General features: G+C 35.5%; 1 protein-coding gene across 3 annotated transcripts in view; it reads left to right on the forward strand.

Moving 5' to 3' along the window:
- ADCY2 (adenylate cyclase 2) overlaps window positions 1-12,763 on the forward strand; it is a 205,591-nt gene that overhangs the window by 146,902 nt on the left and 45,926 nt on the right. For all 3 annotated transcript variants that reach the window (XM_048939390.1, XM_048939388.1, XM_048939389.1), the window contains 2 exons: window positions 1,910-2,007; window positions 8,413-8,497. In XM_048939390.1, the coding sequence (XP_048795347.1) occupies window positions 1,910-2,007; window positions 8,413-8,497 (183 nt within the window). The remainder of the gene's footprint in view (window positions 1-1,909; window positions 2,008-8,412; window positions 8,498-12,763) is intronic.

Consider the following 12,763-nt stretch of genomic DNA (forward strand, 5'->3'; position numbering starts at 1 on the left):
TTGAGTGTTACAGTATGACAAAGAACTAATTGTTCTTTTCAGGTCTGGCTTTTTAAGGTTCTGTCTTTTAATGACTCACTAGTCCAATCTTGTCTTTAAAGAACTCGGCAGGAAGCCTGATTTTGATTTAAGCAGGAACTTTTCAACCCTGCAGGGCCTGAAAGTACTATAAGGTAATAAAGCAAAATAATTATTTAACCTAAGGAGTGAGTTGCCTGGCTTTGTTCGGAAATGTCTGGAGAAGTGTAAAACATTGAAAAGAATTTACAAGTGTGTTGGAACTTTTTGAGATTTTAACAGCAACTCAAGGCCCAAAATTGTTGGACAGGACCATTGAGATATAACAAACACTCAACAGATGGAACAACAAAACTTGCTGCAAGCATAGTGGTATTGGTGCCTTGGAGCTCAGTTAGGTATGTGGGAAGAATTGCTTTCAATTTGTCACAGAATTTAAAAACAAATGCTGTTGGGGTGCTAAACTCAAATGCTGCGCATTCATATAAAATAAAGTGCACCAGTTTCAAGGGAAGAGTTTGGCACTAAGTGTGAAGACACCACCGTTAGAAAGCGTAGCTCATGCACATTTTATTTTATGTTTGCACATTGAGAACGTAATAACGCAGAAATAATTTTTGATACTCTTTTTTTAATAAATCAGATCTTGGAATCTTTACCTTTTTAATAAACTTTGATAGTGTTACAGTCAGAAAAAATTAGCGCTGTAGAAAGAAATACAGGAGTGGAATAGCAAAAGGACAAACGGGAAATGAATGCTCACCCATCTGCAAAGATCTGAGCTTGTGGGGGAAAAGCACCACAAGGGAGGGATCTGCAACCAGAGATCCTTCCCCAGTGGCAGTCAACCCTTTAATGAGGTCTAAGAGAGGTGCAGGTTCCATGCCTTCTGGTTGCACAGGTGAACTGTCTTCACCTGTGCTCCCAGGGCTGGTCCTTTCCCTGGGTGATCAATCAGTGGTTCAGGCTGTGACTCAACACTTACCATACAGATAGGTTAAGTAACTTCAATAGATCCAATCTTTAGGTCATTTCCTTTTGAGTGCTTAATTGATTTCATTCTATTATCTATATGTTCTAATAATATAATCTAATCTATGTGTCAATCTCAAATTATAGAAAATTCTTCTGATAAATATTTCACTGCTTAATTCTTGTGTTTCTGGACAGACTAATTAGAGAATTGTAAATAGTATTTTTTTTATTAATGACAAGGGGGATGGAACCAACCCTCTCCTAATAACAAGTTTTTATTATTATCAGTGGATAGATAAGGCATTTTAATACAGACATTCACTGAAGTAATAATGTAGCGCCACTAAATATTAATATGATAGGTAGCTCTGCTATTGGAAAAAAAAAAACTTTTATACAAATTGTTAGCAGTTTACACTTTGTTGATTCGTGTACTCAGGAGTTTCCTGTATAAATGACATGAACAGTTTCTTATACTGTTCCAGCCCACTCAATATTTACTGTTAACTCAAAAAACAGTTTGGGGAATTAGTGACTGAGAAAGATTGTGGAAGCATGGTCAGCTATTCTTAATAATAGAAATACTTAAACTTTTTTAATTAAAATTTTTATGATGATGCTATTTTTTAATTATATTTTTTTATGACAAATATGGGATAGTCCTGTTCTGAGGAGGAACAAGACCAAATCATTTCTCATGGCTATCTACTCTGTCCTTTGAAAAGTGAAAGGCTTCACTGCTGTGCCTGATAATCCTTATGTAAGTGGATATGATGATAACCTATGAACAACAGGAAACTTACTGTGGCTGAAATGAGCCTGTGCATATCTGCATCTTAAAACTGGAATTTCAGTTGGGTGATGTTTTATCTGTTTTGAAAATTGCGTTTGTAATATTTGCTCTTTCTTTTTCCAGTACAGAGCAACCACTCTGCCTGCGTTTAAGTACTATGTGACTTGTGCCTGTCTCATATTCTTCTGCATTTTCGTTGTGCAGATTCTGGTATTGCCAAAGTAAGTGGTATTTTAACATATACATTCCTATGTTTATTTGCATATTAGTGTAAAAAAAAATATATGAGTAAAAGTGTTTTGAATTGTCAGATTACAGAGATCAATTAATGGAAAAAAATTTGGACAGAGATTGAGGATTGTAGCCAATTTTCAATCTTATACTTGTTTCTAATTTTAAACGCTGCCATTGCATGGTGCTCCAATATTAGTATCAATTCTTCATTGATTTTAGTTTTTCTATTTAAAAATGTGTGACGATGACATGAATCCATACGTGCAAAGAAAAGTAATACAAACTATGGATTTATGAGACTAAAACTGCATGTTAAATAAACCAGAGCATTGGGCTTTAAAGTGGGATAAAGTAGGTTGCAGAGTTGAAACTGTGATTAATTGCTTGTATTTAACACATTGCTGTGATAATACTGCTCTGTTCTACATACAATTATCGTTACTATTTGAAGAATTTCTCTTTTTAAAACTAGTTTAAAAAATACCAATTGATGAAGTAATTATTGGCATCAGAATTTATTTATATGAGAGGAATGATTGTGAGATAATTTGTTTTTATACCAGCCAGAATCAACTGCCCTTTCTGTTTATGCGTTTTCTAGAAAGCCCAAGGAAATTGGAATGCAGTTCCAATAAATAATATTTTACTAGATTTCTGAAAATGCAATTTTGCTGTTGATTGTTTCCATAATGGACACTTGGTGTTTGTTAGTTTGATAGCAGTTGTCTCCAAAGCAAACACTGCATATTCTCTCAGATTCAGATCTCAGACTCAGATTCAGTATTCAGCCTTTTTTTCCTGCACAGTGCTTGTGGGAGTAGTTTTTACAACTCAGATGAGTGACTGCTCTCTCGTGCTGTAGTACTTGTGTTTTAATTCAAAGCCAAAAGGAATTTTTATCCTGCAGACTTGTTTTATAACACATATAAATTTTTACAGGCTTCTTTTCGGATGTTACTGTAGCATTTTCTTTGCAATGGGTTTTCCATTAGTTTCTAATTTACAGACACAGGCCACAAAGGGTCAGTCTTAGAAGGAAAGAGTTCAGCAGTATCCTTTCTGTGGCTCAGTCTGAATTTAGGTATCATACCAAAAACAAAACATGAATCTAATTAGTCTCGTCCAATATTATCACTTACAAATGTGTTTTTATGTTTTGATTTCAGTCACAAAAATGAATGTAGCTTTATTATTTACCATATATGAAGTAAGATATTCATTTTACTATATGCTTGTTAAGTCTACGGAACCAAATGTGTAGCTCATTAAAATGTATCAGATACTTGAAATTAGAACACTTGGGAAATATGTTCAACTAAGAAAAGTGTTCTCTAACTTGTAAAACCATACGCTGTCTTTCTAGTATCAGAACAAAAGATACAATAATTTGTCCTTTTCATTACAAAAAATGTAAATTATTCATAGTCCTTTGATAGGGCTGCTTGTTAAATTAGAAGAGCAAGAGTATAAAATCACAGTGTCTGAGTTTGGAAGGGACCTCTGGAGATCATTTGGTCCAGCTGCCTTGCTCAAGCAGGTTAGAAAACAGATATTAGCATATGAATTATGTCCAGCTTCAAGGGCTCTGTGAATTAATTTCAAATAAGCAAAAATTGTAATAAGGAAAGCAAGGTTTTATGCAAGCATCTGGAGCTCTGCTGGAAAATCTCAGTGCGTGTTTCAGATTTAAAAAAATACTTAAAAAATCACTGATGTACATAAGGGTATTTCTGGAAAGTAAAATTGCTTTTGTTATATTATAACTTTACCTGAGTTGCTTACAGAGATGTATTTATTTAAAAATTCTATAAAAAATCAGGTGCAAAACAGTTCTGGATTATTGCACAGATGTAGATTGGGCAGCCGTGTCTGCCTACTTGTCTATAACTAGGAAGCAGTAATAACAGCAGTAGAAAATGTTAGGCAGTTAGCCATTCTTGTTGACAGTTAGGTATTCTGCACTGGAAATAAAGTTCAAACTCCAGTCAAACAGACTGAACTGCTACAGATGTTATTTCCTCCCAGGAAAAACAAATGTGCACATATGAAGGAAACAGCACAGATTATTGGTTAGTTTAAAATTCTATCTAGTATTTCTTTCTAAAAGCTCTGCAGAATTTTTAAATGGTGATTTAATGAAGACAGACAGAAAAACTTCATCTGTCGTTGGATTTTATGGATTCACTATTAATCTGGCTTTACAGCAGTGTAGTATTATTGATTTCTGTGCATGTACACCACCTGCTGCTTTAAAGTAGATTTGGAAATGCTTGATAGTGAGTAACATCCAGCATGTTGCAAGAATATAAGCAATGTGTGCAAGATCATGAGACATTTCTTGCAAGGCTAGAGTCGTTGATTAACGTTTCATTTTTCCTGTGGTCTAGAAACTAGTGCAATGTTTTCACAGTAAACTTAAATTGGTAATTACAAATAAGAGCAGTATCTTGGACTTGAATGTGCCATGGTGTCTTTATTGTGCCATTACGACATAACAGATCATTTCCTTGGAACTGGCCTTCAGTGGCTTTTTAGTCTTCTTGGCTTATGAGGTGACAGAAATACCTGTGGCGATTCACAAGAATCCTAACTTCTCTATTTAGTGAAACTGTCAATTGACATGAACTTAATAGTTGGTTTTTTTTAAATGCATTCTGCTAACTTGATATAAATCCGTTTCTATTGAACAGGAGGTACTCACTGTGCAGTGAGTGAGCCTACACTATTCAGGTAGGGAATTTGATTGGGATGACATTTAAAATTCATCCCAAGTTTTCTTTCTCTCTGAGGCTGCTGTGTTTAAGAACTTACGTCCTTTTGTCCTGAATCATGACAAGCTAACAATCATCCATCCTATCCCTGGAAGAGGGTTAGGTCTTGGTGTGGTATTTCCTATTAAACGCAGGTGAATTTCTTTGCAGAAAAAGGAGGTCCTTAAAAACCTCATCAAAAAGCGGGCGTACAAAATTTGAGACATTACAGCGAAAGAAAAGCATTATTACTGCCTTTTTTTAGTGCTGCATCCAATTAAGAAATAAACAGCTACAAAAGGAACACCCTGTAGTGTAATCACAATATTCAAATTATTTTTCCTAAACAAAGAAACTGCCATGCAGTCAGCCTGCATAGTCATTGAGTCAATCAGTGACATCAGTCAAATCACAAAAAGTGTAGCTACTATTAGTTACAAAAAACATCTGAATTCAATATTGTCTTGTATAATTCCTTCATCATGATTTTATCACTCAAGAATTTGCAATCAAGCAGTCAAAAACATGAATGTCAGTATCGTGGAAAGCTGTGTCTACTCAGGTGCATGAACCATGGGTCACACGTTTTCCTAAAAGTTACAGAAGTGGGAAAGAATACATTCTTTTCTCCATGATTACATTCTTTTCTTATTTTTTCACTGCATTTGTCTTCATGATGAATCTTTATTTTTCAGTTCTTATGTTATGAACATGAGAGAACTATGCATAAACATATATTTTTTTCCAATCTCATACTGCCTCATAAAAATAAATTATTCAAAACATATTTGTACTTGATAAAACCAGAAAAACATGTCCACCTTTTAATTTTGTTAACAGTGAATAATTTAGACTTAGAAGTGTCTGAAGCCTAGGAAATTCTTGTGTTTAATTCCCTCAAGTTCAGATTCTGACCGTCAGTAGATTATTGTCAAGGTTTGTCCTGTCAGTATCCCCAGCAGGTACCGTAACAGAGAACAGACATTTCACAAATGAGGGCACTGAAGAATAGGAAGAGGCAGGTAAAAAGTTAAGTCTTTTGGGTTCCCGAGTGCTCCTGTGACACAGTAGTTTGTGTGCATCTGTCAGTGCGGTGCATTGCAGTGATTCCTTTTTATGACTGCACAATAAAGGCAAGAGTAGTTTACTGTTTTTTTTAATGTTGCATTAAAAAATAGTAAGTGCGTGTTATGACTTCCCTGTGGTCATTGCCTCAAATGAGACTTATTTATGCAGGCACTTAATTTTTAGTGTTTTGCCTCCCATTATAGCATCTTCATCCCACTTCTTTCCTTCTAGGAGCGGCATGAAATCGTTTCAGCTTAGCGTAACTGAAACAAGAAGTTCTACTGTTTCCAGAAAAGAAGTGGGTGTGGGAAGCAAAGAACTTGGAACTGTTTTTCCTCTGTACTTGTTGCTCTGGTCTCTAAGATACCCGTTTTCCTTTTACAAAGCTATCATCGGCCCTTTTCTCTTTGCCCCAGTGATCATTCTTGTTCAGCTTTCAATGTTATCCTTATTCCTGTGCCACTCTGACAACATCATCGATCTTTGTCAGTCTGTGTAGAATATCTGCTCAGACCTTTTGTTCTTGTCTGTTGCCCCATTGTTAAGCACTCTCTGCATAAGCTTTCCTTCCTGTATGTTCATTTTATTTCTTCTGCCCTCAAGTTTCTCTCAGGAGCACTTAAATGTCTCCTATAAGAGAACACTCCAAACTTAAATGATAATTATAACATTTTATATTATTTATTTAATATATTATAATATTTCTTTATGAGAAATTCTTGGACAACAAGCATTCCGAAGCAATAAGGATTTTCAGATAATTTCTAAAAGAAACGTCATTTCAAGGTGAACACGGTCTGTAAATGCCAGTTGTTTGTTTTCATCGGCTGTTCTCCCCAACCGAAAACTTGTTGAATACTTAGCATGAAAAAGGTTCTCTGTGTGATTGGCAAGGAAGCTCATAAATTATTCTTCAAAATGCTTTTAATAGCAGCAATATGGCATCAGATTGGTTTGTGAAGTTAATGCCTTTTTGTTCTTTCCTGAAAATAGCTCAACATCTATAGCACTGTCATTAAAACAGGTCAAAATATTTTCCAGTATTTGTACATAATCTAAGAGTTACCTCCAAAGAGTTCTACTCCTTCATTTTTAGTATTGTAGCATCTAAAATGTATATATTTGAATTCAGATGTCATTTCTAAAGAACAAGGATGTACCCTTTAATAAAAATATCTTTAAATTCTGAATCATAGGTTTATGGAAGAGCTAACTTAAAATACTATATTACTGAATTAAAATTTAGTAATTAAAAGAAAACTAATAAATGATTAAACGCTACTCAAGTTTTGCTAAAATAAAATGTTTGCTGGGGCTGAAAGTGATTGAGAGGTACTTTGAAATTTTGCAAAGATGTCAAATCAGTGGTTAAAGCTGAAAGCAGACTCTCAGGTGAAGACCATCATGACCATGTCTGATTTCCTTTCTTAACTCAGTTGGTTTAGAGCTTCTCATCTCCTCTTGGCATGCATTATAAATGTAATTAGGTCTGACTGCATCTTTCCCTAGGCAGCCATGCTAAGTAGCTCTCACATAGCTCCTGGTGGAGCAATTATGCTGTGCTGTGGTGTTTGTATAGAGATATTCAACATTTGCAGAATGTATGCATTTACAGATTGTTTCTGCATCCCTATTTCTGGTTACTGAGTCCCAGTGCTACCTTGATAGACTTTCCTATTAAGAGTACATAAGAAAAGGGTAAGTTAGGATGCTGAGCAAGGATGATATCAGGTCTAGATTATTCAGTTACATGTTTATTTGTTGATCTGTTGTTGTTTGTTTGGGACTTTTCTTTTTCATTATAAACCTGTTTGTTTTTCTTTTCTTCGTGGTGTTGTCTTCTATCCTATCATGCTGCCTGTCCTTTGATACTTCAGAACTGGCCAACCAGTCAGATTTGGTACAAAATGGAGTTTTCAAAGGTGTTGAATTCCTACTTATTTGGGAAATGAGCTAACAGGATGTAGCATCAAAGGTGTCACAGATGCCACAGTTTCTAGCTACAAGACACAGAAAACTGGATATCATTCCCCTGTACTACTGCTTTTCCAGCCTTCAGGGAGGAGTTTCACCACTATAACAAATTTATTTTACAAATTTAGCAGACTCTTCTATCTAGAAACAACATCATCAACAAAAAATACAGCATTAAGGTTCTTCTTTAACACAGTTTTTAAAGTAAAACAAACCAACCTTAATGCTGTTAATGCAACTCTACCAGTTAAATTATCTGTATGAAAATTACTGCTATCATAATAGTTTTGCAAAGTGATAGAGAATACTGATGTGAGCATTCTTTCACAAAAACTGTAAAAAAGGAAAGTATAGCTTTAATGTTAATAATAATATTTTGAAAGCTGTTCTTTGATATGTGGGAGATTAAAAAAAAGAAAAAAGTGGGAAAAATGCATGTCATTCTAGTAAGAGCTGAAATGTTTTTTCCATGGTTTTGATGTTTGGAGTTGCAGCCTACACATGGGAATTTTTGTATCATTATCTGCATTGTAGACAAAGAAAGACCATGCTACAAATGTGTACATTAGACATTAATATATGTTTTCTTCTTTCTTGCAGAACATCTATTCTTGGAATTTCATTTGGGGCCGCATTTCTCTTGCTCGCTTTCATTTTATTTATCTGCTTTGCTGGACAGCTTTTGGTAGGTATTAAAGGAATCCAATCTAGAAGTTAATAGTTTCTTTTAAATGACATATCCAAATTTTCCCAAGTCGCTCTGAGAGTAACATGCGTCCTCAGGCCTCTGAGCAGATGGTTTTGTCCCTGCTAACTTACTGTAAATTGTTCTCATTTATCCAAAAATCAGAAAATGCCACTGCAGTGATTGTCTGCCTACGTTAAAGATACTCTCTTTCCCCCATAAAGATGGATCCTCTGAGAGGTCTGCATTACTATTTGGTTGGCTTTTCTGAGTTTTTTGCTATTGTCCTTGTAGGAGATGACCTTTTTTAAAAAAATGTTTTAAACTGGGGCACTGCATATTTATCTTTAAGTATTGTAAAAGACCTTTTCTGAGTTTAGAGTGCATTTCATGGTGACAATTTGACATATTGAATTTTTATAGTAAAATTTTGCTGTTGAGTAGTACATGTGTTGTTAAAATGCTTCCTAGTGAACCTGATAATACGCTCAATTTGGGAATCCAGGATTTGTGCAAACTTTCAAAATTTACACTTCAAAGTTTAATTAACAACTATTACTTTGCTCCTTTCAGTTATTCTCAAATAGATCCAATGTATAAATCCATAAAGAAAGAATATTTCAGAATTTGTGATAAAGTAAATGCAATTTGAATTTGACATATAATCTAGAATGTCTATGCCTGTATTTATGTTCAGTGTTTACTTAATATTTAAGCTCGTTTTATATCTTACTTAACACTGTTCTTGTCAAGTAAGTGACTTACTACGACAGCAGAAAATCTTTCTACTCATGTTCCAAATTATTATTATTTTTTGGCCTTTTGAAGCAGAACATGCTTACTTTCCCAAGCCTCAGACATGTGAGTCAAGATGAAGTCCAGTTTCTGTTTTGTGTCCAATTATTGACTGCAACACTAAGCTGGCGTACCGAGCCTTAAATTGGGAATGCTGTGGGATTGTTCTGTCGGGAGAAATCTCAGAGGCAATCTTATCAGTCTGTCTAAACACCTGATGGTAGGGAATGAAGATGAAGGAGCCAGGCTCTTTTCAGCCCTGCCCGCTGGCAGGGTAGGAGGCAGTGCACACAAATTAAAGCACATCAAAAAATTCATCTGACTACCAGAAGAGACTTTCTTGTGGTGAGGGCTGTCAGACATTGGAATGCGGAAAACGTAATGTGTTGTGCCACTGGTTCTGTCATTGTGATCCATTTTAACAGAGACAAGAAAATGAAAGATTCAGCTTTCCACTCTCCCCTTAATTAGAGGGATATGCATTGCTACTATCTCTGAAGGCTCGGGTGCAGTTAATCCTCACTTCTTTACCATCTTTGCATTTTCCACAATTTCCCATGAGAAAAAGCTGAAAGAACTTTCATATAAAGAAGTGGAACTTGCACATGAGAAAGGCAATTCGGTCATCACATAGTAAAACAGTGAGGAAAGGTGGTTTGGCAATGGAACCAAGAAAGCGAGAATGTAAGATTTCTTAATTTCTCCTTCTTCCTCTTGTAAATAACCAGGACGTGTTTCTTAAGAAAATGTAATTACTCTGCATTTCAGTTGCCTTTCAAGTGAGGTAGGGAATTAATCTAAAGTATAATGAAACAATATTTTCAAATGTTTTTAAATCCTTGGAGTGAGGTTCCAGAGGTATTGTTATTACTTAATTGCAAAAGTTACTTCTCATGTAATGTCATGCTTGATTGCTATTTGTTACTGGCATAACAGAAAAACATGGAGTAAAGGTGGTGCTGTTGAATAATGAAGTGAAAAATAAAATTTACTTCAAGGGAAAGTCAGTCTTTTCTGCACAAAATAAAAAGATGCCAGAGAACTGGTATCAAGGATGTGAACACTCATGGGGATTTGATTTATAATGTAGTTTAGGAGGAATACAAACATATTTCTTTTGCTTTTAAATGGATGGCTAAGCAAATTTCTCAAGTCACAGTTGAGGAATTGTGCCACTTGAATAATATCTAGCACCTAATTTTTAGGAGTTTTCATACCAACGTCTTAAACAATTCTCAGAAATGGAGACCTATTACAGCATTCCTGTTGACCTGTAAGATGCCGTGTTGTAACCTAAACAGTTTGACGAGGAATTATTTATGTTTGTCTTTATGAGTTCAGCTGCTCTAATGTAGAAGCTATGTTAAGAAGCCTTTCAAAAAAGTAAGTTACTACCATAATTGCTGCAGTGCTGTCTTTCCTTCACTGGAATGGACATAGTTCTGTAAGGTGATGGGTGAGAGGCAGAAACTACCAACAAGAATTAGTAAGTTTGTTTTCCCTTTTCTCTTCCTAAAATCTTTTATTGTATGTCAATAATCCAAGTACTGTTTTGCAGCTTTAACCACAGTCACAACTGTTATATTTCAGTTACATGTTTGTTGCAGTATCTGACCCATAACTGCAAATGATTAATTTTTAGAATAAAAAGCTTGGAATTGTCAATCCAACAAGTATCAATATCTGGACATTAACATTATATTGCAATCTGTTTAGAGAAATCAAGCTTTATCTTGATCATCTCTTGTTTTGTTTTTTTCCTATCTCTTTTTCTTAAGGGTGCATTTTTGGATTCCCTTCCATAATGCATGTACTTAATGGCAGCTATATTTGTGTATACACACCTGCACATAATTACAGAGTTTAGAATTGCTGAATATATCTATTTTTAAAAGTCACAAAAAAGAACAGGGTTTCATCCTGTCTGTGACTAAAGGGCTGTGATAGGAGAGCTCTGGGTAAGGATGAGGCACCTATCTCACCTCCTTGCATGACTGGGGAAAATAGGATGAGACAACTTGTAGATCAAGATAAAGGAATGGAGATCTCTTACCACTTGTTATCATTGACAAAACAGACTTGACTTGGGGAAATTCCTCCCAGAAACATCTTCCTTCCCCCAAACAGCACGAACAGACATAAGAGGGTCTTATGGCCAGTAAGCAGTGTTTTCTCTCTGCTTCTTTCCCTTCACGCTTTTCCACTGCCCTGAAGTAAACTCTTCATGGACCACCATTACCTCAGGAAATATTCACCTCCTTTGACATGGGTCCTCCAAGGATTGCAGTGTGGGTATCTGCTCCACTATGGAGCACCTCCTCCTCCTCCAACCATGGTGGTCACGGTGGTCATGGTGGTTTGCTGTTTTTTCCCTTATTGTCTTCCACCCTTCTCTGTTTTCTTATCCTTTCTTACCCTTTGTTTCATATCTTTTCCCAGAGGTGCCCTCACATGAACCCGCCCACTGCCATCTTGATAGCTGCACCTGATCCAGGAACTTAGAGCAGTAGTCTAAGTATTAACAAGGCGGTTACGAGATTCTGCAGTGCTGGCAAAATCTAAAGTTCAAACTAGGACATGTGGCTTTTACTACATTCTAATCTTGTCTCAATATTTGACACTTCACCCTCTCAGTCTCTACGGATTATAAATGGCTGTCAAAACTGCAGAGTAAAGCAGGCAAAAGTCAACCTTGAATAAGCTTGTCTGTTTGATTTTAATTTCCTTGGTAAATGAAAAAAAATGCAGGCTGTTCTGTTAAAATTACTAGCTCTTCCAGAATTTAATTACAATACTGTAAGAAGATATTTGTGCTCACTCTTTCACTTTGCGTTTATTATTAGTTGATTTTACTGTTCAGCTGCACTGCAGCACAATCCAGCTCAATCTGTTACAGAGTGATAATAGTGGTGATTAAATAAGAATAGAAATGTTTCCATCAAACAGTGTGATACAGTGGTAGCAGAAATAATAAGGGTACAGACTTGCAGATCATATCTTTTATGTATATAAGCCAATATCAATCTCAGGCAAACAGACTGAGTGCAGGAATGTCTGAGAATTCTCATAGAAACACTTACTCATCCATGGACATTAGATCTTCATAAACCCTAGCTAAAATTGTCATATATCCTGAAATATGTCTTTTAGACACTAATTACCTATTTGTCCCTATGCATGTTTCTTCTTCGTTTTGCTTTTCCTTTTCATCTTCTCATCCTTTTTCTTTTCACTCTTTCACCCCCTTCTCTTTTTTTTCTCCCCCTTCTCTTTTTTTTCTCCCTCTTGTCTTTTCTTTTCTTTCATTTCTTTTTTTTCCTTTTATTTCTGAATATCACCACAGTGAGAGTTGAATCCATTACCATACCACCATATAAAGAGTGAGACACTATCTTTGTGTGCATGGATTTGTATTTTACTTCAAGGCAATTGATACTGGTACTTAATAGTCAAAAAGACCATGTACACTCA

This window comes from Lagopus muta, chromosome 3 (genome assembly GCF_023343835.1).
Source record: "Lagopus muta isolate bLagMut1 chromosome 3, bLagMut1 primary, whole genome shotgun sequence".
NCBI lineage: Eukaryota > Metazoa > Chordata > Aves > Galliformes > Phasianidae > Lagopus > Lagopus muta.